This window comes from Geotrypetes seraphini, chromosome 15 (assembly GCF_902459505.1).
Source record: "Geotrypetes seraphini chromosome 15, aGeoSer1.1, whole genome shotgun sequence".
In the NCBI taxonomy this organism is placed as follows: Eukaryota; Metazoa; Chordata; class Amphibia; order Gymnophiona; family Dermophiidae; genus Geotrypetes; species Geotrypetes seraphini.
This window is the reverse complement of record NC_047098.1, coordinates 8,834,182-8,861,903: the sequence shown is the minus strand read 5'-3', so window position 1 is coordinate 8,861,903 and position 27,722 is coordinate 8,834,182. Positions and strand designations below refer to the sequence as shown.

Genomic DNA, 27,722 nt, shown 5'->3' with positions numbered 1-27,722 from the left:
AGATAGGGAGGTACCAGGAAGAGTCCACATCTCTCTTCCTAGACATGTTTAGGGGGAGGGAAATAGGAAGATCAGTGTTTTGCTGGCAATTAAAGCCCAGGTAGAGCAGTAGCCAGTATTAGGCTAGTAGTTGCTGGGTGGCATGCTGATAGGTAGTGATCAGCATGCAATCAGCAAGGTCGCATCAGGAGCTGTATGGATGAACAGCCACTGTTTTAGGCCAGCATCAGAAAGTGTTTCATGCAGTGCGGCTGGGTTGCAGAGTGTCAGGAGCTACTTGTGAAAAACTACCTGTATTTTTGTAGTATGACCAATCAGAACAGCTATTTTTACAAAAGCACTGTGAAAATTAGAGCATTATCACTTGATGGTTGAATGTGTAAGTGCTGAATTTACAAACCTGATTCTCCAAGAGGAACCAGTTAAGGAGAGATTTTTAAGTGAATTTTAATGCCAGTGAGGTAAGCACAAGTATTACTTTTCCTCCCATCAGTCTTCCAAACACCAGGTCCAGACGAGCTTTTAGCTGATGCTTATGTGCAGCAGTGTTCTGAACAGATTGAAGGGGAAAGAGATGGCTTAGCGGAAGACCTGCGAGAAGCATATTGCAGTAATCTAGGTAAAAGGTGACAAGAGCGTAGATAAGGGTCTTGGCAGCGTGTTCAGAAAGAAGAGTCTGGATTTTAGTGATGTTACATATAAAGAAGCGACAAGTTTTGGCGGTCTGTTGGGATATGCGAAGAGAAGGCGAGAGATGAATCAAAGATGACCCCAAGGTTGCGAGCCGATGAGATGGAGGATGACAGAGGTATTCAGTAGCAGTTATCTACAGAAATAGAAAATGGAGGAAGGGGAGAGGCAGGCTTAGGAGGAAATATAAAGAGTTCAATCTTGGCCATGTTTAATTTTAGATGGCGGTGAGATATCCAGGTAGCAATGTCAGCCAGGCAGGCTGAGATTCTGATATGGATTCCTGTAGAAATTTGGGCGTAGAGAGGTAGATTTGCGAGTCGTCAGAATAGAGATGGTACTGGAAGCTGTGGGAGGAGATTAGAGTGACAAGGAAGTAAGTGTATATGGAGAAAAGAAGAGGTCCCAGAATCAAGCCCTGGTGTTTGCCGACTGATAGTGGAATGGCAGCAGAGGAGGATCCTCCGGAGCATATGCTAAAATGGGAAAGAGAGGAAGAGAACCATGAGCTAATAGAGCCCTAGAATCCAAACAAGGACAGCGTATTGATGAGTAGAAGAGAACAACAGTGTCATACACTGCAGATAAATCAAGAAGGATAAGGAAGGAGTAGAGGCCTTTGGATATAGTCAGGAGCAGGACATTGGAGATTTTAGCAAGGGTGATTTCATTAGAATGAAGAGGGTGAAATCCCAATTAGAAGGAGGTCAAGAATAGCTAGAGACAAAAGAAAATCAAGACAGTGTCGCTGGACCGCATGCTCAAGTAGCTGGGATAGGAAGGGTTGGAAGGAGAAGGGGGGAAGACACCTTAACATCAAAAACAAAAAAGTGCCGTTCATCGCATTTATTCTATGTTGTACATCATCCAATTAAGCAGATGGGGCAAAGGTGAAATGTGTTCAAAATTAAGGAGAAAAGAAAACCTTTGCAATTACAAAATGAGACAATGGAGGGCATTTCAGAATTCATCATGCCATTTGTGGTTAAAAATGAAATTTTAAACTCTATTCAGTGGTCTGTATAATTAGTTAATAGTTTAATGATAAAGGTGCTGATGTCAGATGAGCAAACTTGTATATCATAAAAGAGATGAGCTCCATGAATATTGTGATAAAGTCAGTACAGTAACTGTAATATATGCTGGAGAGTAAAAAGGTTAAAGCCTCTCATTGAGAGGATATACAGTAGTTGAGTTGTGTGTTGTTGTTGCAGCTTTTTGCAAAAGCTGAAAATGTTTTCCAGTAAAAGCTTATATACCAGCTAGAGCAAGTTATGAAACCTATACTATATACCCAAAATTCTGAATGAGAGTGAAGCCATCCCATAGTGAAGTGGAACATTTTTGAGCTTGTGTACCATAAAACAATTTACCGCAATTACCAGGTTGGTAATCAGTGAGACTACATACATCTTTGAGAGTTGGTCCTCTTGAGTAGCAATATTTTCCATTCGTGTTCTTGGACATCTCCACTCTTTATCTGTTTACATATATTGGTGAGGTAGGAGCTACTTTGATCTTAGGGAAAAGGGGCCTTTCATGTTATACATCCTGGCCTCTGCACCCCTTGTGGTCAGCTCTGGAGCAAAAATTACAAAGACTAGGGGACACTTGATGAAGTTACAGGGAAATACTCTTAAAACCAATAGGAGGAAAGCTCTGGAATGTGTTGCCAGAGGTTGTGGTAAGAACGGATAGCGTAGTTAGTTTTAAGAAAGGTTAGGACAAGTTCCTGGAGGAAAAGTCTATAGTCTGTAATTGAGGAAGACACAGGGGAAGCCACAGCTTGCCCTGTATGGTAGCATGGAATATTGCTACAGCTTGGGTTTTGGCCAGGTACTACCTGGATGGGCTACTGGGCTTGATGGACCATTAGTCTGACCCAGTAAGGCTGTTCTTATGTGATTTTTACCACTTCTACTTGCAGAATGAAGGGTAAAAGGGATGGAACTTGATATACTGCTTTTTTTGTGTGGTTACAATCAAAGCAGTTTACATATTTTAGACAAGTACTTAATTTTGTACCTGGGACAATAAAGGGTAATCATTTAAAGACTCATGCATATAAATATTGATGCAATAAGTCTCACCTAACAGAATTATTCAGATAGATGAAAGTAACATGGAAATGGAGAATCACTATAAAACATCCATTGGCACTTGAACAGTTTCACTTCTATGAAAAGGACCGTATTTAGTTTAATTGAAGAAATTATGTTTTCCCTTACATGAAGCTAATTTCTACAGTTGAAAGGTATACCTTTTAATGTTTTGATGAATCCAATGAAGTGTTTTAAAAAAAAGAAATTGAAATATTACTCTTTATTTGCAAATTTGGTAGCCAGATTGTATAATTGGTTGAATTGTGCTGCTGTCTTGGCAAGTAAGGATTTTTCTGTGAAAATTTTATGAATTATTTTGTTTTGAATGTAATCTGTTTTCTGTACTCAATGGTGCTTTACAAATGTGTATATAGTTGGGTTTAATGCCGTATTTATTTTTCACTGTAAAAGAGTGCCTATGTGATTTTGGTATAGTTGGATCTCTGTTAAGTAAATGGTTATGTCTTTATTTTTAGGTATATTACCCAAATTTGGGATGGATGTGTATCGATGCCACTGATCCGAAGAAGGGGAACTGGCTACGATATGTGAATTGGGCTCGCTCAGAAAAGGAGCAAAATCTGTGTCCATTGGAGATCAACAGGACCATTTACTACAAAACCTTAAAGGTAGCATGATTGCTGACAGAAAAGCAGAATCTGGGAGCCATCTAGATTCTCCCTCCCCCCTACTTTTTTTTTTTACTTGAGTATTTTTGAGGAAGGATAATGGATGATAACTATTAAAGTACAACTATAAAATGACCCTTAAAACCTAATACTGGATTGAAATATTTTTAAAGCATGAGTGTTCGGTAATTTCACGTTCATTAGCATTTTACTGAATTTGAGGAAATTTGCCCTTATTGATATCTTGATGCTTTTCTCAATAGGGGCCATTATGAAGAACATGGTTGTTACTGGGTAAATCACTTTCTTCCCAACAGGGGCCTCAAATAGAGTTAATCTAGGTGCACATGTCTTAATCATAGTTTATTGCAACTTGGCATAACATTAAGACTACAGTTTTGTTAATTTTTATCACTGAACAACAAAACATCACACACAGGGTTGCATAGATCTATGATTTACCTTTTTGTGTTTGGGAGCATCCAGGCTTAAATGAAATGCTTGCTTGTTGAGAGAGTAGAAAATGTCTGGCATAGCCTAAGAGCAGAAATGGTAGTCATATAAACCAAAAACATATATATTTTTCCCTTGGGGGCTGGGAAGAATATATATGTTTCTGGTTTATATGAAAGTAGTTTCTGAGCTCATTTGAAGCCTTTGTTGGCGATTAACAGAACTGTTTGATTTTACTTCTTGAGCAGAACAGTTGTTTCTGAGCCTGTTTGCTACAGGTGCCTCTACTTCACATTTATTTGGTGGCTCTTAGTGCTTGGGTACTAACTGCAGGTGGAGCTAAGGAGCCCAGTGAAGTACAGCAGAAGCAAAAGGAAAAATCCCGAGTGGATTCATTTTGCAGATAGCATACGGCCATGGGTACACTACCTATCTGTCTAGAACAGGGGTATCCAACTTGCGTCCCGAGGGCAGCATGCGGCCCCGTGAAGTATTTTGTGCGGCCCCGGTCGAGGGCGATGCAGTGTTTTCCTCTGCTGCCCCCGGGTGTTTACCATCTTGCTGGCTCCCTCCTCTGTCTTGCTGCAGCATTTGTGCAGACCCAGAAACATTTTTTTCAGCCAATGCGGCCCAGGGAAGCCAAAAGGTTGGACACCCCTGGTCTAGAATGTCTCACCTATCTACTGGAAAAGAGCTTACCAGGGTAAGTACATAATCTCTTTATTTAAATGCTATTAATTGGGTGGAAGTGTTTGAAAATTGAATTGACCATCATTAAGCAGTGAATTTTCCCAAGTTCACCTTATTTTTGGGATAAGCAGCTAATCTGTTTTATTCTTTTGGGACCATCAGATACTTGTCACATGGATTGGCCACTTTTGGAAATAGGTTCTGGGGTTAATATACCTTTGATCTGTCCCACTATGGCAATACTTATGTACTTATGACACTTTATCAATTGTTAAATATATAAGACCCTTAAATATTTGAAAAAAATATATAAGAAAACCAATTAACATAAGATTCTAAGTTGGATTGCCATGTACTAGGTCCAATTTACACAATCGAGTCGCATTATTATGACCACCTGCTTATATTCAGAATAACAGCCTCGGGCAGCATGGACGGCAGCCAGGGAAGTTGCTGGAAGTCTTGATTGTGCTCTGCAAACCACTCTGGCAGTATGACATGTTGCATTATCCTGTTGAAAGATTCCATCAGCCAGGCGGATCTAAGATGGTGGCAACAAGTGATGTCATCTCCGATCGAACGAGGCAGAGTTTTACAAACTAACTCCTACCTGTCCGCACACCAAATGAAAAGGAAGCGTTCATTCCATGCCCTTGATGGTTAGAACGTCTTTCCCTGCCCAGCGCTCTATTCTGGAGTTTACCACAACTTTGAGGTCCCTGGAAGGGTCCGGAGGTGTGTCTACTGCCTTCTCAGCTGGACTTTGAAACATCCCTTTCACCTCCGGGAGTCGTCACTCCACTGTGCCCTACTTTCAACGCAGCAGTGTTTGGGAAGTCTCGTGAGGATTCTCACTTGAAGGAAATCTCGTTTCGAGGGGCACTTGCAGCGAGGAACATGGGAGAGTAGGCAGAACTGGGAGTTGGAGTTTGCTCCCAGCTAACAAAACCGCCGGTGATAACTCTGGAGAATATATGGGAAATTATCCAGCACCTAAAAAGTAACATCACCAAATCTTCTCAAGATACTTCTCAGCTTGTAAGTACTGTTGCCTCTTTAGAGAAAAAAGTGGAAAGTGATTTAAAGCAAGTTAAAGTAAAGGTTGATACTCTCCAAGACTTAACATCTGAAATGGTGAAAGACAAAGTTTCTTTGAATAGAAAGATAGAACAACTGGAAAATTTCAATCGCAGACTGAATATCCGTTTGTTAAATTTTCCTAAATCACCACTAATGTCTTCTCTGGATTTATTTTAAAAATACCTGAGTGAAGTTTTGAAATTTTCCTTGGAAGCTTTTCCCCCATTAAATAAAATTTAAAAAAGTAAATCCAGATATGGGACAAGTTAATTCAAATGGTCAGTAAAATTTAAATATTACAGACTTGCTTGAAACAAGTATATCGGAAACAACTGAAAGAGCTACTCTACTGGTTTCCCTAGTATTCGAGCAAGATGTTAATGCTATATTTAAATTGTATTATTGGAATTCACAATTATTGTTCTATGGTAAAAAAAAGTTTGGATGTTTCTTGATTTAACTCGCTAAACACAAGAAAGAAGGAAACTATTTCTTGCAATGAGATCTGAGGCACTGAGCATTGGTGCCTCATTCCTTTTGGCATATCCATGCAAGTGTATGATTAAGTACTTGGAATGAAATATGTCTTCTATGCACCGGAACAACTGAGAACATTCTTGGATATGAAGAAGTTGGTGACGTGAATGTTTTGGGAGAGATTAAGAAGCACTCTTATGGATATTGGGACCTCCCGTTAAGCCTTTTCCTTATTTTTACCAAGATCCGCCCTCCCTGTTATTGGGGTCTAAGGAAAATAGCAATTCTTACGTTAATTGAAAATTTCTTTAATTATTTGAGTTTCTTTCTGTATTTCTTGTAGAAGAGTTTATTTTATCTTGTTGAAATTGTTAAATCTCAAAAAAATAAAATTAGATTCCATCAGCCATAGGGAAGACCATCAAAGTGTATGGGTGTACTTGATCGTCAAGAATGGAGAGAAACCCTTATCGGTTGAGAGTGCCTTCCAGACCATAATGCTGCCATCACCAGCTTGTGTAAGTCCAACAGTGGTTGCTGGGTGTTTGTTCTCGGCAGTTTCATGCCTGACATGCCAAGCCCATCCATTTGATGGAGCTCAAAATGTGATTCATCAGATAAGTCAACCTTCTGCCGGTTGGTGTAAGTCCAATGTCTGTACTCCAGTGCAAATTGCAGCTGTTTTTTGTGAGCATAGGTACAGTCACCAATAGTCTGTTCCAGAGCCCCATTTGCAACAGGGTTCTTTGGACACACACATCTGGAAGCCCCCTGGTAACTGATGATCATGCCTTTTTCAGTGTCTGATAAATTGCGCTTTTTCCCCATGACAGCTAGGTTTGCTGTATTGGCAACTTGCTAACATCCCATCTCATATACCCATGAAGTCTGTGCGCGAGACATGCATTTGTTCATTGGCTTTTCTTCCTTGAAGTCAGAGGTAGGCGGTGGTCATAATAATGTGACTTGACCATGTATAACAATATATGTTGGAAATTCTGAAGAATATCAGTGGGCTTTCTTCTTCATTTTACAGAGGTTGCAGTGAAATGTTAAAATGAGGGTTAAAATTCAGGTTGTGCAGGAAATCTATAGCAGTATTTCTCAAGCCAAGTACCCCCTAAGTCTAACAAATATCAACCGAGTACCCCCGCCCAAGCTCCACCCCCATAATAATAGTATTAATTGTAATGCAATTTCTTCCATCCATTTTTCATATACACACAATATAATCTTAATACATAATGGCAACCACAAAAAAACACAGAGAAAATGGTGGTAACTATGTTGGCTTCAGGGGAGGGGGCAGGCGGGAAAGCAGAGATCGCAGGAAGCAACTTCATCGGTGAGGGGAGGGAGCTGGCAGGAACGTGGGGGCGGCAGCCACCGTCTCTACGGGCGTGTATCCCCAACAAGTGGCCCATGTATCCCCAAGGGTACACATACCGCGTGTTGAGAAACACTGCTTTATAGAATGAGGTGCCTATAAATTCTGATAACGAATCTTTTAACTCTTCCAAAAATATGACTTCAATTAAATCATCCCAGATCAACAATTTTGGTTGAGCTTGTTTGAAATGCGATAAGGATTAGATTTTGATACCTTTGTTTTTCTTCTCAGCTAAGAGAGACATATTTTATTTTGCTGCTTTTTTGTTGACCAGTATAAATGTTCCCCCTGTGTATGTAAATCCACAGGAAAACATTTATTTGTGCCAGCAGGTTATAGATAGTAAGTAGTTCATTTTCCATTAAGATTCAATGCAGAATAGAGAATGAATTAAGGTACAAGTTGTTTATGTCAAGAGAGAGTCCATCCAGTTGATGATGCTTTTATTTTTAAAGTTTCTTCCCTTAATCTGAATAGTTTGTTCATGAATATTTGTCTTTTTCTCTTTTCTAAGTGATTTGATGGCTAGATCTTTATTTTTTTTTAACCCTGTTTGAATCCCTTTAAATGTATTGAGGGCCTTCTTTTACAAGATAGACTGACTTTCTATTTTTTTATGAAGCATAAAATGGGACGATCCTTTTTTTCCTTAAAGGGCCCATAGGAAATTTAAATGGGAACTGTGTAATCATTTTGCAACTTTTTCTACCATCACATTCCTTTTATTATGCAACTAAAAAGATATTCCGATTAAACAGTACGGTTTCATGATACTGTTGCTTTTCACTAACATTTTTAAACACTTCCAGCAAATATCAGCCACTACAATGTAGCACAACTGCTGAATTGTTATAGTCCATGACCATTCAGCAAATATATAAAAGCAAAATTTTAGTTAAGCTTTCAGATACTTGGCAAAACATTTGCCTTTCTCATCAAGATTACAATACACATTCATTCTTCAACTCAGATACAAGTGATCTGAATATTGGAGATGGTTTTGAAACCCTTCATGGAGATTGCATGCCCACAGCTATCTTGTACTTGCAGGATTGCAAGCTGGTTTGCAAAAGGAAACCTTGCCAGACTGCAGGCAATTGTGGCCCACTCGCAGCTTGTTCAGATTTCAGTCCCAGCATTTATTTCCACCCCAAGTTAATCCTACTCTTTTTTTGCTTGTGGAAAATGTACCAGTGTTAAAAAAGGGGTAAAGTGACTCTTTCCCTATGCAAGTAGCGGTTTACTCATTGAAAGCTTAAACAACTCTTCCAAAGTGCTTACAAATGTTATTAGAGTGTAAGGTCTGTTTATTATTGGCTTATTAGTGGCAGAATAGTTTTAGGACTTCTTTTCTCTCTACACCTCTTTCCTCGGTGCCCTGATCTACTCCCATGGCTTCCAGTATCACCTGTATGCTGATGGATCCCAGATCTACCTCTACACCTGAAATTTCACCTGCTGCTGGATGTCTTGCTGCCATCTGAAACTAGCCATGTTCAAGACTGAGCTGCTCCTCTTTCTTCCTAAACCCTCCACTCCTCTTCCTTCATGGTCTATCTTTGTAAATAATACTATTATTGTTCCAGTGTTCTCTGCTTGCAACCTACTACTACTATTTATCACTTCTATAGTGCTGAAGGGCATATGCAGTGCTGTACATTTTGACATTAAATAGGCAGTTCTTTCTAGGAAGAGCTTACAACCTAATTTGGACACGACATAGGGTTTGTCTTTGACTTCAACCTCTCATTGTCTACTCACATCCAACAGCCTGTCACTTCTATCTCTACGTCATCCTGAATTTTTAAGTTTTGTTCTCACACATAACTCATATTTTGATTCACTCTCAGCACGGTAGGAGTCCTGGGGTTTTTCACAGGCAATTACCACCAGTGCTTAAAGCAGGCCCATGGGAGGCCTGCAACAGGTCTGGGTGGGTGGGTGGGTGGGCGGACGCTGACTCGAATATAAACCGAGACCCCAATTTTTGGGCCATCGTTTTGGTTCAAAAATCTTGGTTTATATTTGAATATATATGATAGTTTTCTTTCAAAGTAAAAATTAGCAAAATCTAAGGTGAAAATGAGCCAAAGGGTCCTTTTCATTGTGATTATAAGTCCTAGTCATAATAGGGATGACTTGCCTATGAATAGGGTTTTTGGATTCACAATAAGAATTCAAGACATTTAAGATTTACCAAATAGGGAAAACATACAGAGCATGGCTCATGGAATTCTTTCCAGCCCCTCTTGTGTTTTTGATTTGGTGAAGAGAGGGGCGGAGCACTTTGAATTGTTAGAAACAGCAATAAAATTAAACCAAATGTGATAATATAATAAAACAATTAGATGCCACTAAAAGCAGAGGATGAGCTTTAGTTTCACCATAGGGTGCTACTAGGGGTGACAGCTGTTAGTTGACAGTACACATAACATTTAAAAAGCTGTATGGTTCAGTTACAAGATTTTGCAGTATAATTTACAAAAAGAAAATGAAACAACATGTCTAAATCACTAAAAGACAGCCCTTCAATAATAGGAGAATGACAGCACTGTGTGGGGGTGGGATGGGGTGAGGCATGCAGAACATCCTCAGAATTATTTTACAGTCCCTGTGGGTGGGCGGGGGGCATGTATTGACTGTTGACTAGGGGAAGCAGTTAAAAAGGGGCAATTTCTTAACTGCTAAGTTATGCTGTGTGAAAGTGTCTATGCTGCAGAAAGTGGGTCTGCTCCCTAAAAATGCCTTGAGCCATTATTTTTAGATGTGCTAATTTTCTCTAGCATTCCCATATTTGAAAGGTTGTCTCTTAACTTCTTTTTTCCCTTGTCAATTTTGGTCCCATTCTGTTGAAGTTTGGGGAAGTTATTTTGCCCCCAGACATTCTCAACCTTTTATATCTAGCTTCCATTGGGTTGGAATGGATAAAAATTCCCCAAACATTAAGCCTACTTGCATCCCTATAGTAGATGCTGTCTGTGGACAGTAGGATACAGGTCCTCACAAGTGGGTGATGCCATCAGATGGAGCCCATGGAGGAATAAACTCTCCATCTCAGAAAAAGAAAGGCACCATTGTGCATGTGCATGACTTCCTGCTTTGTATTGTTGCATGAGGCCTTCTCAAGTCATTTGATCAGCTGAGTTTCGGAGATGGCAACCAGGGTAAATGGAAGGGTATATGATTACTTGTATTATTTTCAAAGAGAACACATGCTTCACATAAAAAACTTTGTTTTCTCTGAGGACAAAGAAGATCACAAGCCTTCACAACTAGGACTCCCTAGCTACAGGCAGAAACCCCCCCCAAAAGGCACTGCTAATAAGCATCTGCAATAATTGTTTTGGGTGGGCAACCCCTTTTATTTAGTGAAGGTAATCTGGATATCGAGAAATGGGCATTGGGAGTATAGAGCTGGATACTGCTCTGGAGGACAGACTGACCAAACCTAGTTGCATTAGGAGCCCTTTTCCAAACAGTAATGAGAAGTGACTGTATGGATTAATTTTCCATGTGGCAGCTCCATAGATGCTGACCTTAAGTGGGCTCCCACCGCAGCCATGGTTCTGACATGAGCCTTGTCATCATCCTCTAAGATCAGACCTGCATAGGTATAATCAGTTTGCTAGTCAGTTGGATATTGTATGATTGGCAATGGCGGTCTGAGGCTTAACAAGATCAAATGAAACTAAGAGCCAGGTGGAATTCCTAAAGGGCTGTAGTCTGTTCCAAGTAGAAGGCTAGGGCTTGTTTATAGTCCAGAGTGTATAAGATGTGTTCATTATTATAGGTGTGTTACTTGGGGGAAAATGTAGGGACAACTGATTGATTAATGTGGAAATTTGATACCACCTTAGTAAGGAACTGGTTGTGCAGAACCATCTTATTGGCAGATAAATCAGTCACTAGAGCCCAAAGCTGAAGTAACTGCAACCAAAAATAAGCCCACCTAGGTCAGGTACTTCAAGTTACAGGAACCTAGTGACTCAAAGGGAGCTTTCATTAGCTGAGAGAACAATGTTGACGTTTCAAGGCAAGCCCAGTGCCAGCTTCTACCTGAATTTGTTATAAACCTGACTTGGAGAGATGCAACCAGTATTTATGCAGTTTTGTGTGATAGATGAAAAATGATGCCTTTTCCATCACATCAAATGGCAAAACCTCTTCCACTTAAAACCATAAGACCATCTGGTGGAATCACTTCTGGAGATTTGAAGTATCAGTCAAATTCAGGGCAATCAAAGCTACCCTCTCAACATCCAGATTGTGAAGAAGAGGGACCTGATGGTACATGTGTTTTCAGAACCTGTGAAGAATCTCCCAGTCTGTCTGGTCTCTCTGATAACTGAAGAGAAGGAAATTGTAAACCACTTTGGGTGAATGTTTTCATGAAAAAGCAATAGATAGATGAAGGCAGGCAGGCTATGAGAATCAATCCCCTGATCCTGATTGTTAGGGAAAGTTTTGCAATGAGCAGAATGGCATATGCCTAGAGAAGACCAGCATAACTGAAGTACTTTTCTGTTTTGAGGAAACAAAAGAGATCCACAGTGGGTATGTCACATGTCATGAAAGATCATCATCACCACCTCTTAGTTCATAGACCACTTAGGGAGTTAAAGATACATGATAGAGATATTTAAATATCTACATGGCATAAATATGCTTGAGGCAAGTCTCAATTGAAAGGAAATTCTGGAATGAAAAGGCATTGGATGAAGGTGAAAGGGATAGACTAAAAAGTAATCTCAGAAAATACTTTTTCTTGGAAAGGGTAGTGAATACATGGAATGGCCTGGTGGAGGTGATGGAGATGAAAAATGTATATTGGATTGCTAAGGGAGAAAGGATAGTAGATGTCATGGATAGGCAAACTAGATAGCCATATGGTCTTTTATCTGCCTTCATTTATTTGTTTCTATGGCTTAAATTGTCTTTCCCTGCCAGGTAGATAAGTCTGAGAGTCATCTGTGAAAGATGGTCCAGTTCTATATCCTGAGAGACTCCCGATGTAGGAGGTAAAATCCTGTTCCTCCTTTCTTGTCAGTTTTATAGTAGTACATGGCTACTTGGTTGCCTGTCTGGACTAGGATAATTTTGTAGGCCAAGTCTCTGAAAGGCTTTAATGTGTTTCATGTTGCCTTGAGCTCATTATCCAAGGAAGTTCTGAATGGATCAAAGATCTTGGGTGTGAATCCCATCTACAAAGACTCACCAGCCCAGTTTGGATGCATCTATGATGTGAGTAGTTTGCACAGGAAGAAATTGAAAAATAATTCCTTTTGTCATATTAAATTGATCCATCCATCAGGATAGAGAGGAATCCCTGAGAGGTTTGGGGATCCAGACTAAACCTTTTTGTCTTGGTCCTTTCTTAACAACCTCAACATATGCCATGCTGATGACAGCTGATTCATTAGAATCTGCAGAAATGTGGACGCCAATTTAGGTATCCTAACTTGCCTGAATCCTATATAGCAGAACTACTATGAATTGCAATTTAGATGACAAGTTAAGAGTGTGAGATTTTTGGGTAGTTTATGATGAACCTTCGTGACTCAGATACCTGGATAGTTATGTGATAGATCCTTGAGCTCGCCAAGATGAACTCTGGATCAACCAGTTATCCATACAGGGAAACATGCTTCAGTTTTTAGTTGTATGGTTATGGCCAAAACGTATATAAACACATGTGGTGCTGATGCTAGGCCAAAGGCCTGAAGATGATACTGGTAATGATGACTTCCTGTGATGAACTGGAGCTACTTCTGGTAGCAGGGATATACCTTTATGTAGTTACTGTATATGCATTCAGAGAACATAACCAGCTTCCTTTTGGAGAAAAGGGATTAAGATGTCTGTGTAATCTATATTGAATGTTTTTTTAATCTAGAAACTCATTCAAGGTCGTTTAGATCTTAGATGGGGATAAAATTCCCCTTTTTCTTTGTTACCAGGGTACTAATTCTGTCCTCTGTCCCATGGTGGAACAGGTTCAATAGGTTCTCTTCCAAGGAAGAAAATAGCTCCTGGATAAGTAGTATTTGGTGTGGCGAGTTTGTCCATCAAGAGGATCATGGTCAATTTGGTGGGATGCTGAATAGGTGCAGTTGATACCTGTAATGGATAATCATTAGAACCCAACAGTTGAAGGCTTTAAAGACCAACAATTTATGAAAAAGCTTAGCCTTAGCTTAGGTTATGTTACTGAAGCAATCAAACACACATGCCAGGTTTTGGATGAGGAACAGGTAGGGGCTTCTGAGCTCTCAACTGTTTGTGTTGATGTTGAGATCCTTACTACATCTGGTTGGGAACAAGAGGAAGAAGGATACCTCCATTTTATATCTCCTGGAAAAAGAAAAGTCTGAATGGGCTGGAGAGGAAGTTGAGTGTTTCATAGTACTACACTTTTACGAGAGAAACTACCTCTGAACTTGTCTCCAAAGAGATTCTTCCCTTGGCATGGCCTGGCATGTCTATGAACCTTTCCTGCATGCTCTAACAAGGGCCTGAAGCTTGCAGCTGTGATAATATGGAAGTTCCAATGGCTATGGCTGAAACTCTCAGTGCTATTTTAAAAGCATCAACAATTGACCTGAACTTTACTAGCAACCAAAGCTCAGAGATTCTTTTCCATAGGATGAATCTGCTTAACTCTAATCTTATGCAATGTTTTTGCATATATTGGCCCATGAAGTCTGGTGAAAAGCTATGCAAAAAGGAAGTATATTCTGAAAAAAATTCTCCCAAGAGAATCCAATATCTGAGCATCTCTTGGGAGCACCAAGAATGGCCCTTTTTGAGGATGGATTTGAATACCACAGAATGGTGGGGAAGTTGTTTCTTGAATATAGGAGCGTTCTAGATTCTATACATGTTGTTTGACTTAAGAGTTCATTGAGGTGGAAGGTCTCTCCCATATTCTATCTGTACATCTTTCAGGATCTTGTGAATAGGCATAGACATGCTTTTCTTGAGGGGGTTGAGGAACTGGAGGATATCCCACATTTCTACCCTGGATTTTTCTTGCTCTAACTTAAGAGAAATGACTGATGCTATTCCATTTAGTAGTCATTGAAGCAGAGATTCTGTAGGAGGAATGTTTCCTCTAGTGCAGAGGAAAAAGTGATCCGAGGCCAAATCAGCAGAACCTCACTCTTTATAAAACTCAGTAGGTTCGTATTCTGAATTCCAAGAATACTCTGATTCGGAGAAGCATTCTAGTTGGAGAGATCTGGTTCTGTAGTTGGCTGGATGTCGAGGCTTCAGTAAGGCCAGTCTTTCACTGAGGACAGTGTATGCAGATTTGGGGGGGGAGGGGAAAAGAGGCCCTTTACAACAATGTACTGGAAACTGACATAAATAAGGGTGGCTGACATCAGTTCTAAGTCCTTTTAAGGCCCCTGCAGCAATGAAATATCACCAGTCATAGCATGGGTCTCAAGGATTGACTCCAGGGCTCTCTGCAAAGTTGATATCGTCATGAAACCAAGGCATCACAATGAGCAACTCTCCCAACAATCTTTCTATTTAGCAACTCCTCAAAATTTGCTGATGCCAATTTCAAGAGAGCATAGTAAGCGAGGCCTGTCTTCCTGAATTACCTAAGGTCTGTTTGTTGCCTGCTCCTAGATCCTTGGAGATAATATGTGACCTATTTGACAACAAGGGGGATGAACAGTGCTTCAATGTCTGCTTCTGGGCCTCTATACAGCATCAGCAGCCCTTGGGGGTCTATGAAGATAAGTGCCACTATGGAAATTGATCAGTGCCTATTCCCATTGTCTTTTGTCAGCACTCTGTTTTAAGGGAGTGCATCCCCAGCATCCAGTAGATTTTTTGAACCCCTTGGAACCAATGAGTCCTTTAATGCCAATGGATCATTAACTCTAAAGACCTACTGTTGCTTGCCACAGTCTCAAATTCCAGATTAGTTATCTGGCAACCCAAAGGCACAGAGCAAATTCATGATCAAGCCCAGGGCAATGTAAGCACCAGTTTGAGTATCCAATGGATATGGTTTTTGCTATACCACCTGCCCTTCCTAAAGCTGCTGGAGGTTTTTGTGTGCTATGCTGTCAAAATATGCAGCTGTCATGAAATCAACTTGTTGAGATTTTGAAGAAAAAAAAAACTACCGGTAATTGGATTGCCAAGGACTTGAAAAGGGCTGAATATAAGCAAATACCTAAATAGGGATACTAAGAAAAAGAGTTTCAGGCATGATGAGCTAGGAATTATTAAGAAGGGGATCACAGTTATCATGCTGCTGTACTGGGCCATGGTACGCCCTCACCTGGAATACTGCATCCAGCATTGGTTGCCGTACATGAAGAAAGGCATGGTACTACTCAAAAGGGTCCAGAGAAGAGTGACTAAAATGGTAAAGGGGCTGGAGGAGTTGCCATACAGTGAGAGATTAGAGAAACTGGGCCTCTTCTCCCTTGAAAAGAGGAGACTGAGAGGGGACATGATCGAAACATTCAAGATAATGAAGAGAATAGACTAGATAAAAAGAGGTTGTTCACCCTCTCCAAGGTAGGGAGAACGAGAGGGCACTCTCTAAAGTTGAAAGGGGACAGATTCCGTACAAATGTAAGGAAGTTCTTCTTCACCCAGAGAGTGGTGGAAATCTGGAACGCTCTTCCGGAGGCTGTTATAGGGGAAAACACCCTCCAGGGATTCAAGACAAAGTTAAACAAGTTCCTGCTGAACCGGAACGTATACAGGTAGGGGTGGTCTCAGGGCACTGGTCTTTGACCTGGGGGCCGCCGCAGGAGCACGATGGACCACTGGTCTGACCCAGGAGCGGCAGCTTCCTATGAATTTTAAAAGAAATATTTTATATGAAAGATGGAGAGTGCAGGTGCGTTTTACCAGCTGTGTGGCAATGCAGACTGAGGTGGTCGCATGTGACATCAGATTGGGGGAAGCCATGTCACACACAGGGTAGTGCCCTAAAAAGGTTTTTATGGGTGTTAGCTGGAGTGCTGTTCTAGTTTGTTTTGTGATAAACTCTCCGCAGAGAAAGGAAATGCAGTCCTCCTTCCAGCAGAGGGATTCCTACAAACCTTGCCCGGTTCCTTTAACTCTGTGGTCCAGTTCAAGGCGCTGACACATTCGCTGAAGGGTTAAAGAGTCCTTCCTGTTTGGTTAGTCAGTCAGTTTAGGGGGGGGGGGGGGGTTAGTTTTCAGCGCCCAGTACAGCTGTTTGTAATCCTCGAACCTGCTGCTTTCTCCCCTTCCGCCTGATTGGTGTCGCATTTGTTTCTCTTCCCCCTTTCAGCCAATTGAGCCGGGAGAAGAGCTGTTGGTGTGGTACAATGGGGAAGACAACGCCGAGGTAGCAGCTGCTATCGAGGAAGAGCGAGCCAACAACCGAAGCAAGAAGAACTCGCCCAAAGCCAAGAAAGGTAAACGGGGGGGAGAGTTGGGAACTTTTGCAGAGGCTGTTCGGGCGACCGTGTCGGTGTGACCTTTTCCAGACTCTCGTAAAGGCACACAGGCCCCCGTTGCTGAATCACGGGGTGGGTAAGTGCCAGCACGGCAGACTTCCCTAGGCTGCCTATTGCTTTTTTTTTTTCAGGTTTGCTTCTGGCTTCGAAATGGCTGGGCACAGATTTATGTTTGTTTGGTTGTCTGCAGCCTGTTTTTAGCAGGATTATCGAAAGGTTAGTCAAGCTGCTACGTTCCTCAAATCCTCAGATGATTTGACTAGGTAATGCTTTCGTTTGCTTTATTTTTAAAATAGCTGCTAAAGAACATTTACATCTTCAGTGTATTTTTAATAGATAGCAGCTGCTGCTGGGGTTTGTGTGCACGGGGTTCGAATGTCAGATCATCTACAGCACATATATGTCAGTCTCCAGCTGTTACGTGAATAAGTTAACTAGGTTTGGATTACCAGGTCAGATTTGGACAGAAAGCACAACCCTATTTTTTTTTTTTTTTTTTTTTAGGTCAGGGTTAAATTAAACTTCTAGATGTGGATTTTGTGTGAGAGGAAGCACAGTTCCTATTTTTATAAGATTATACAAATACAAGATCGTAGAGGGTACTAATACACCATAGTACAGGTACCTCTGCTGATACTTGTAAAAAAAAAAAAAAAAGTTAAATGATTCATTATTGAGAGATAGAAACAGAGATAACTGTTTACTATACTATATTGTGTAAAAAAAAAAAAAAGAAAAGATAGTTCTTATAACTGCACTACTCCAGAGGTTGGGTAGCAGTAGCTTCTGATTACTTTTGAGTAATCAACTAAAAAAAAAATTAAATTAAATTTGTAGTACACGGATTTTAAGAACACAGTCTTTTCTTAAATGCCTGTACATTTTCAGTTACATTTACTTTTCTATAGGGGGGTAGAGACGGACAAATTTGTCCCCATCCCAGCAGGATCTCAGTATCCCTGACCCACCCCTGGTGAGTTCTTATGTTATGTTCCCATTCCTGCAAGCTCTGCCTTAACTGCACAAGCCTCAAACACTTATGATTTTAAAGTGTTCGAGGTTTGTGCAGATGAGGACTGAACTTGCAGGGATGGATCTCACGGGGATGGGGAAAATTTGTCCCCGTATCATTCTCTAATTTTGCATGGTTTCTCTTGTTTCCTCTTTGTTCCTAACCTTGATTATTGTAACATTGTTCATCTTGCTGAAGCTCAAAAAAAATTTTCAAAGACTACGCATAATACTGAATGCAGCAGTTAGATCAATTTTTGATTTGAAGAAGTATGATCGTGTCACCTATTTTTTATTGTCTATTACATTAGCTTCCGGTTGAAGCAGGGATTAAATTTAAGTTTGGCTGTATTTGCTTTAAGGCACTAACAGGTTTAATCCTAGAGTATCTTATAGAATCTTTCATTATTACAAACTCCAAACATTCTAGGAAATCTCATTCATTATTCTTGTTTCCTTCTGCAAAGGGATGTAAATATAAGAAATTCCAGGAGCGTCTATTGTCCTTTCAGGCAGCTTCATGGATTAGGGATCTGACTCGCATATTCACATTTTCTAATTCGTATCAACAGTTTTGACGTGCTTTAAAGACGTATCTTTTTACAGAATCTTTTGGAAATTAGACACTGGTTGTTAATTCATTTGTATTGCTAATCTCTGTGAGCTGCATAGAACTTAACGGTATTTGCGGTATATAAGTGAGTTTTTATATTATGGATCATTTTAACCACCTTTAAGACTCCCAAAGCAGGCTGATTAGGCTGAAACATGTACATGTCATTGAGATTTTGGATGAATAAAAGGACTGTTATGGAATAAATTGAGTTCACCAGTCTTTTTAGGACAATTGCACTTATTGCTGTGTGCAGAGTCTGGCATATTAGGGTTTTGTTTGTGTACAATAGTACTTTTAGTTTATGGGTTTGTTTTTGAAAAGGGGTTGTTTTTTTTTGTATTTGTGACTGAGGCCAGGTGTTCTGGTGGGGATGACAAATGACACTCGCATACCCAAATTTCTAACCTTGGTTTATATTTGAGTCAACCTTTTTTCCTCCTTTTTCGGGGGGAAAAGGTTACCTTGGTTTATACTCGAGTTTATATGGTATTTGCCACACCAGGCTCTTTTGGTCCACCTGGGTGGAAACAGGAAGTTGCGTCATTGGAGACTGACCACGGCAGACAGAAAGCAAGAAGGGGAGCCGCGGATGACGTTGCTGAATCACTAAACTAAAAACTTAGTTTTATAAACTGGGTCATCAACCAATATGGAGCTTGACTAGGTTAACATTAAGATAAAAAAATAATACAGAGGACTAAAACAGAGAAGAAACTGGTTTGGGAGAGGTAGAAATAGTTAATTTCCAAACTTTCCTAAAAGATAAGAAGAGACCTAACCTTCTTAGTGAGAGTGGCAAGTTGTTCCAGAGCTCTGTCAGTTTAAAAGAAAAGGAGTGTCTAAAGTTCCTAATAGATTAAATTTTGCCCTTAAAAGAGGGAAAGGAGAGTAGATTTTTCAGCTTGACAGAAGGTAAGGGCGACTTTGGACTGGTGCGGGGAGAAGGGAGAGGACATGCTGGGTCAAAGAAGCCACCTGGACTAACTGTTTTTTTTTTGTTTTTTTTTTAAGTATGAAGGGGAGGATATTAAAAGAAGTGCCAGATTGGGTGTGGTAGGAGAGCGTATGGGGCCAGAAACAGAGGAGCGAGAGAGATGGTGAACAGTGAGTGGTCTGAAGGGAAAGAAGTTGGACCTGGGGTGGTATAGAGAAGGGAGAACTGTTGGGAAGAGAAAAGGAGAAATGGTGGATCTGGGGGGAGAGAGGCAGGCAGGCAGGCAGGGGGAGAGATGGGATGTGGGGCAGTTGGGAAGAGAGAGGGAGAGAAGTTGGATCTTGGGATGGATGGGAGGGAGAAATGTTAGGCCTGGGGGGTGGAAGGGAGAGAGAGAGCAGCATCTCTCTTTTTTTTTCTCTCTCTCTCTCTCTCTCTGTTCCCCCCACCCTTCCATCTTGTTCAGCACCAAGTGGGAGGGAAGAAGAACAACAGAAAAGAAAGGGTGCAAAATGTTGGACCATGGGATGAGAGGAGGAAAGATGTGGTAATAGGGAGTAGATAGAAGGAAATTAGAGGCTGGGGAAGGAGTGAGCTGGGAAATGGGAGAGCTAGGGACTAAGAAAAGATGGAGAATTGAGAGGTAGCTGAAAATTTAAAAAGAAAGGTGAGAAAGAGGACAAGGACAGAGTGGACAGAGGCATAAAAGAAAAGAAAAAGTTAAGAAAGCTGAATGGGAAAAATCAATACGTTGGAGACAGGCATAAGGAGGGAATGTAACAAGAGAGAAGAGAAAAAATGGATAGCAGACATTAGAAAGAAAGTTAGAAGTTAGACAAAAAGCATAAAGAGAAACTGGGACTAAGATGATGGAAAACAAAATGACCAGACAAAAAGGGTAGGAAAAATAATTCTATTTTCTATTTTGTAATTACAATATGTTAGATTTGAAATGTGTATCCTGTCAGAGCTGTTGTTAGATAGCAAGCATAAATAAACCAGGACCTAAAAGAGAGGAAAAGTCTTTATCTATTTTGTTTACATCACAGCCGACGGGTTGGATAAGTTGGCCCACAACTTAGCCTGTGTTTTAGATTTCACCCCCTTATGTGAGTGACATCCCTGGCCTAGAGTATAGTATATGAGGCCCTTAAAAAGGTGAATGTATAAATTTAGGCCTGTCATTCTTTTGCATAAATTAATGGGCCCTATTTTTCAGCCTAGTGCTGAAAATCCTGATTTCTTTTCTCTGCCCTAAATCTACCCCTCCTGCCACCCACTTTTTAAGATCCTAAATTTAAGTTTAGTGAAATTTTGAGCATAAATAGAATTTGTTAGTAAGTTCTTTGTTTACAATAAAAGAACACATTAAAGGGAAAGCTTGTTTATTCAGGTGTGGAACAGAACAGCATGCAGTGTTCTTCTCATTCAAAAAAATATTCCAAACTTTACTTCCTGTATAGCCACACCCTTTGTTTTTCAAACTCTCTGGCTTCAGTAATTCTGCCTGATTATAGTACAGTTATTGTTAAAAAAAACAAAAACCCCCAAAACCCTGTGTGGTCTGGTTTGTTTTATTTTGTTTACCATAATTATGTCTGTTATTGAGGCATCTTGTATGACTTATGGAATTTTATATTTTGATGAACACTTCTCCCTTTGTATCCATGGGGGTTAGGGGCAGAGCTGGCCCGCAAATTTAAAAAAAACTGCGAATAATATTCAGACCAGTTCTGCCCCTAATCCCCGCTTCCCTCTGGCTATTTTAAGCCCTGTAAGCCCCACCTTAAGCCTTACCTGGTCTAGCGGTTTTTTGGGGCAGGAGCAATCTTCCCACGCCTTATAGGCAACATGATATGCATGCTAAAATGACCAGACAACAAAAGGTAGAAAAAATAATTTTATTTTCTATTTTGTGATTACAATATGTCAGATTTGAAATGTGTATAATGCCAGAACTGGTGTTAGCAGCTAGGACCTAATAGAGAGATGAAAAGTCTTTTTTAAAATTTTGTTTACACCCCAGGCCTACATAGGGTTGGAGAGGGCAAAGGGGGGGGGGAGTGGAGACTACAAAATAAACCCACCAGGATGTTTGAAATAAACTCCCAATTGGGCAGGAAAATCAATTCAATAGGCTGAATCAAATCAAAAACTTTTACCCTGAATTGGACAAAACTCTTAATTGCACACTAGATTAGGTTGACTATTGAGTTAGTCTACATTCTATGGGAGAAAGAAAAAGTTTCTCATGTCTATAGGTCTCACACTACCAAGGTGCAGGTTGCATTTTAGGCTGAAGCAGGGGCCTGGGAGACATTTGCATGGTTCTGCTTTTATTCTTTTGTTAAACATTACAAGCTTGATGTTTGGGCTAGGCAGGGCATTCCTTTTATAGAGCAGTGTTGTAAGGGTGTTATCTTCCTCCTACCCTGTGGGATTAGGCTTTGCTACATTTCATAGATAGGGACTAGTCTTGCAGATTGATGAGGAAGGTGAAATGTATTCTTACCTTTTAATTTTCTTTCCTTGAGTTCTGCTAGACCAGTCGAGGACTTGCCCAGAAGACTAATAAATTCAATAGATTCCTGTCATAGGTCCGCCACCTGTCTGTACATAGTTAAGTTTTGCAAAGGTAGCCTTTTGGGATTCTGTTTTGGGTTCAGTTTGGTTATCTTGTCCCTTTTGATTTCTCTGAGTGACCTTGGTATTAGCATACTGGAATGTTCCTGGGTGTACCAACTGGTATATCAATGAGATCATTAGAATCTTCAAATATCTACATCTGCATATATCTGCTTATAGAGAGAGATCTCCATAGGTCTGGACTGGTTCAGTAGGACTTGAGGAAAGAAAATTATCAGTTAAGAATACATTTCATCTTTCGATAGGATTGTATTGTTCTTCTGATGGTCAAATGCAGGCTTTTAACAACTTATGCCTTTAAAAAACATTAATTAAATTCTGACTTTGCAGGAGGGGGTTCTGTGTTTAATACATCACAGAGAATATATGAAGTCTATATACTGAGGAGCATCTTATTTTTCAGGGAAGAAAAAAACTGCTGAAAGTAGAAAAAGGGGAAACAAAAACCCTGATACCAAGCACAGGAGGCCAGAATCCAATATAATTTCTGCAGACATGAAGGACTTAGATCAGGGTAAGTAAGGTTTTTCTTCCTTTTCTCATCCATGTTGTAGGTGCTGAAGGATAGGTACCATAATTGGCTCTAAGATAGCAGATTTTAGTAAATAAACTGCTGAGAAGCAAAATATGGTTTGTTAACCCTTGGCTTCAGGCTGTAGAGGCACCTTCTGATTGAGGGCTAGATGCACTAAAGTCAGCTAACGTCGCTTAAACCTGTTTTCACAGCTTTAGCAATGATCGCTTTTGCTGACCCAAGGCACAAAACGGCTAACAGTGTGTTTTTTTTTCCATGCGATCTATCATTTTCCGATCCAGCCATGAAAATTAGATAAAACCCTATGCAAAATAGCCAAGTGATTGATGCACTAACATCGCTTGGCTATGCAAAAGAACCAGGGGTTTTAGCTATTGGAAAAAACGACTGGTCTAGACCAGTCAGTAACTGTGTTACCAATAGGTCTGCCTGGTTTTTATCGTTTTTTTTTCAATGGCACAGACATTTTGCATGTTACACACCCAAAAATAACTGTTCCATAAAAAGATAAAATAGTCCCCCACCACCGATGACGGCCCTCCCAACGATCCCTGATGAATGCGGCACCAGGACCCCCCCCAGTGGATAAAAAAAAAAAGGCAGGAGGGATTCCCTTCTGCCACTGTATAAGTCTATGAAGATTTATTTTCAAGACACTTTATACTTTATATTTCTGTCTTTTTCTAAGAGACTCAAAGCAATTTAATATCCTACCATGTAAACTGGGCCAAGGCCAGATTTTGTATATTTGCATCCATAGGTAGGGTGGGAAGGGTAGTTTTTCTCCCCCAGAGGTTAAAGAGAACAACCCTAATGCAAGCAGAATCGAATTATGTTTATTCCAGGAGTTTGAGCCTTCAAAATTTGGCACCCTAGACAGTTGGCTATGTTGCTTATTCCTAAATTTGGGCCTGAATATATTCTGTAATCAGATACTAGCAATTCAAAAATAAAGGCTTCTTTTTGCATAATTTTTCATATTCAATCATGCAATAGCATGCATGTAATCTGAACTGGTATTTTTTTTTAAAGGTCCCTACAGAATCCTATTTTATTGGGAATATTTGAATAGCATGTCCTAATTAGTAAGTTGAATTTGATCAGAAAACGTTCCTTTCTATTTTTAAATGCTACCCATAAGGATGATTTTACTGTATGTTAGGAATCTAAAATGTCGTTATTCTTGTGACCAGAATTTTGATATTCTACTCTGACAAGCACTTTATGCCTAAACCTGTGGGTAGTCATCCCTTCTCGTGAGAATTCATATAGAAAGCCTCGTTAACATTAAATCTCTGCCTGTTTTCCTTCCACCGTCCTCTGTGCCAGTCACAGGGACTCCTGCTCCAGGAGGCCAGGGTCTGTCTCTCTTGCCTTCCTGCAGGGCTCTAGGGAGTAAGACGGCTGTGCCTGCAGTTGCGCTAAACACTCTTTCCATTCCTCTGCTTTTGCAGGATAGCTCTGCGATGGCCACTGTTGTGGCGAATCTGGCAGATCTCCAGGATCCGCATCTATGCAAAGCTCATGATTTGGTTGAGGACCCCACTGTGCGCAGAGTTTTCAAACCCACCCATCTTGTTGATTTCATTTCTGGATCTCTGCAGGAATTGAAACTGCAGATGGAATAGCCGGTCACTGCTGAATGTACCCTAATGAGTGACAAGAGTCTACAATCTGCCTCTTCTGATCATCCTGACCTTGTTCTGATTCTTACAGATATCTGGAAGACTCCAGAGGGTCCCTTGAAATGTGCTTGAGCCATGGCATGATTTTATCCCATGGCAGATGGCTCTAATAAGCGCTTTACTTCCCCGAAGGTGGATTCTTCAGTGATGCAGGTCACCAAACTCACATCTCGCCCTAGTAATGGGGGGTGGTCCTGAAGGTTGTCCAGGACAGACATGTGGATTTCATCCTTAAGCGTCTGTTTGATTTGGGTCGGGATGATTTTAAAGCGACATCAGCCTCTTCTTTCTTGGCACGGCCGTGCCAGTCCAAGCTGCGCCATAATCCTGACATGGTGAAGCTTTGTGATTTGGATTTTCTCATCTCTGGAGTGGATTATATGGCTGATGCCTTGTATGACATCTTGAAAGTTTTCGCCAAACTTGGCACCTGTTCTGTCTCTGGATCCAGCAGTGGTCTATTGATTCTTCTTCTAAAGCAACATTGAGCCGGTTGCCCTTCAAGAGTCAGTTCCTGTTTGGCCAGGATCTGGATGACCTTATGGCCAGTGTTCAGGATTGTAAACCCAAGGCATTGCTTGGGAGCAGGTCCCACTCTTCTAGGAATTCTGGACGTTCTACTTTTTGTCCCTTTCAGCGTTCTCGTCAGTACTCGGGTCCTTCCATGAGACAATAGTCCTCTTCGTCTGCCAGGCTGTACTTTGGCGGCTCTCGCCATCAGCAGTCCACAGCAAGCTGGCCGGCGGCTTCCACTAAGAAACAGTTCTGACACCAGGCCAATGTCTCCTCCTCCACGCATCGGTGGGTGGTTGTCGGCCTTATCTGGCGAAATAGCAGGCCATCACATCCTACTACTGGGTTCTGGAGATTCTCAGAGATGCCTACAAATTGGAGTATTTTCTGGATTATCCTGTGGGCCACCCCGAGAAGGTGGTTGGGGTGCAGTCCGCAGACTGTTGTATTTTGTGGCCATCGAACCCACGTCGGAATGAGACTTGGGCTTTGGAGGAGACTCTATATAGTTCATCGTTCCAAAGAAAGGATCCGATGATTGGAGACTCATTCTGGACCTCAAGGTGGTCAATGCAGCACTGAAAGTCCCTTGCTTCTGCATGGAGACGGTGCGCTCAGTGATAGCATCGGTGGTGTCGGGGGAGTTTCTAGCCTCCCTAGATCTAATGGAGGTGTATCTCCATATTCCCATTTTCCCAGACCATTGTAAGTATATGGGGTTCCATGTTCTGGGGCAACATTTTCAGCTTGCTGAGCTACTCTTTGGGTTGGTGACAGCACCCCAGACCTTCACCAAAGTGATGATGATGTTGTTGGCGGCACATCTCCACACCTTGGGTGTCCTGGTTGACCTGTGGCTGTATAACCGGTTGATCAGAGCTCCCTCGCTGTCCAAGGGGTTTCGTGCTGGCCATCAGGTGGTATTGTTGCTGCAACATCTTGGCTGGGTGATCAACTTCCAGAAGAGTCACCTCAAGCTCACCCAGGATTTGGAGTAACTGGGAGTTTGATTTCATACGAGTCAGAACAAAGTGTTTCTGCCCGTATATCAGGAGAAGCTATAACAGGGATCTTCTGGCCACTCTGTTCCCGACGGCTTGGCAGTACCTCCAGGTTATAGGGACCATGGTGGCAACAGTCGATGCGGTCCGTTGAGCCAGAGCCCATCTGCATCTGCTGCAGGATGCTCTACTTTCTTGCTGGACTCCAATGGTCACTTCTTAGATCACCCTGCTCCTGGAACATTTCAACTGGATGGTGAATCAGGCAGAGTCATGTGTCTCCCACTCAGATTTCAGTATAACCCAGGCCATGATTTTTGAGTGCATGGACAAGTTGAAGGTCCAGAAGTGTAGCTTGGAAGCTTCACAGCACTGGAACCATTTTTAGTTCATGGACTCTGGTGGCAACCCTGGAAATGATCCCTTGGGCTTGTTACCAAACGCTGCCTCTCCATGCAGCCTTTTTGATTCCATAGCAGTCAAAATCCTGAGAAACAAGTGACCATTTGGTGCTTTCTCTCAATGCTTGACACAGCCTGGCCTGTAGGGACTGTTCCAGGCACCATCTTCGGAGGGTGGGGGGGAGAGGGGCTGTTCTGTTAGCTGCTGATAATGCCAGGAGGTTTACCTGGGACCTGGTTTGAATGGTTGTGGCCACCTGTGTTTCTTCTCAGCTGGGGGGTTCACTGTTGGGGCTTAGTGGTGCAGGGTATGCTGGTCTCCTCTGGAAGCCTCTTGGTTCATCAGATGCCTGGAGTTGGCTCATTTGGCTTTGGTGCAATTCTTCCTCGGCTCTGGGGGAGAGCAGTCCGAGTGATGACTGACAATGAGATGGCAGTGATCTATATCAATAAGCATTTGGGGCACCAGGAAACAAGCAATGAACCTTGAAGGTGAAGGTAAACCATCTGGCATTATCAGCAGTCCACTTAGCCAGCAAGGAAAATTTTCAGGCAGACTTTTTCAGCTGCTCTCTGTTGTTTCAAGGGGACAGACAGCTTCTAAATCTTCTGGATCAGTGGGAGCAGCTTGTCTTTGACCTTTGTTGCCTCGGTCAGGAATGCCAAGAAGGATCACTTCTTCAGTCACTAGAAGGACGTGGTCTCGATGGGAATAGATGCCTTAGTCCATCAGTGTCCCAGGGGACAAGCTTCGACTTTTAGCCCTAGCACCTGATGGGTCATGTCCCTAACAGAATAGCATGTCATTTCTTTCTGGTTATTTTGATGATTCTGGCTTGACACCCAAAGGCTGTGGTACACAGACCTGGTTCAGCTACTAGAGGAAGCCCCACTTTTCCACCCATGGGTTGAGAGTTGTTCAGGTAGAATCTGGTAGAAATGAAGATCCAGATCCCTTCTGGTGTACAGTTTGGCCCTTGAGAGGCGTCCGTGTCACATCTGAAAATGTTAGCAATGCTGCTTCTTGGTCTATTTTATCAAATCCTTTTAATATTTTAAAAGTCTCTATCAAATCCCCTCTCAGTCTTCTCTTCTCGAGGGTAAACAGTCCCAGTTTCCTGAGTCGTTCTTTGTAGGTCAAATCCTCCATTCCTTTGACAAGTTTCGTGGCTCGCCTCTGCACTTTCTCCAACAGAGTTATATCCCTCTTGAGGTATGGAGACCAGTGTTGGACACAATATTCTAAGTGCGGTCTGACCATTGTTCTATCAAGTGGCATTATGAAATCTTCAGATCTACTCGTGATCCCCTTCTTAATTATGCCTAACATCCTGTTTGCTTTCTTCGCCGCCGCCACACATTATACCGATGGCTTTAGGGTGCTCAACTTTCTGCAGCAGGGGTTGGAATT

General features: G+C 41.4%; 1 protein-coding gene across 7 annotated transcripts in view; it reads left to right on the top strand.

Annotated features, from left to right (window-relative positions):
* The window catches only part of PRDM2 (PR/SET domain 2), a 70,875-nt gene that overhangs the window by 32,020 nt on the left and 11,133 nt on the right, over window positions 1-27,722 (top strand). For 5 of the 7 annotated variants that reach the window (XM_033921965.1, XM_033921961.1, XM_033921963.1 and 2 more), the window contains 3 exons: window positions 3,269-3,421; window positions 16,801-16,927; window positions 22,580-22,690. In XM_033921965.1, the coding sequence (XP_033777856.1) occupies window positions 3,269-3,421; window positions 16,801-16,927; window positions 22,580-22,690 (391 nt within the window). Of the gene's footprint in view, window positions 1-3,268; window positions 3,422-16,800; window positions 16,928-17,119; window positions 17,233-22,579; window positions 22,691-27,722 lie in introns of those variants that run through there. The other 2 variants (XM_033921968.1, XM_033921969.1) reach the window with 2 other exon arrangements.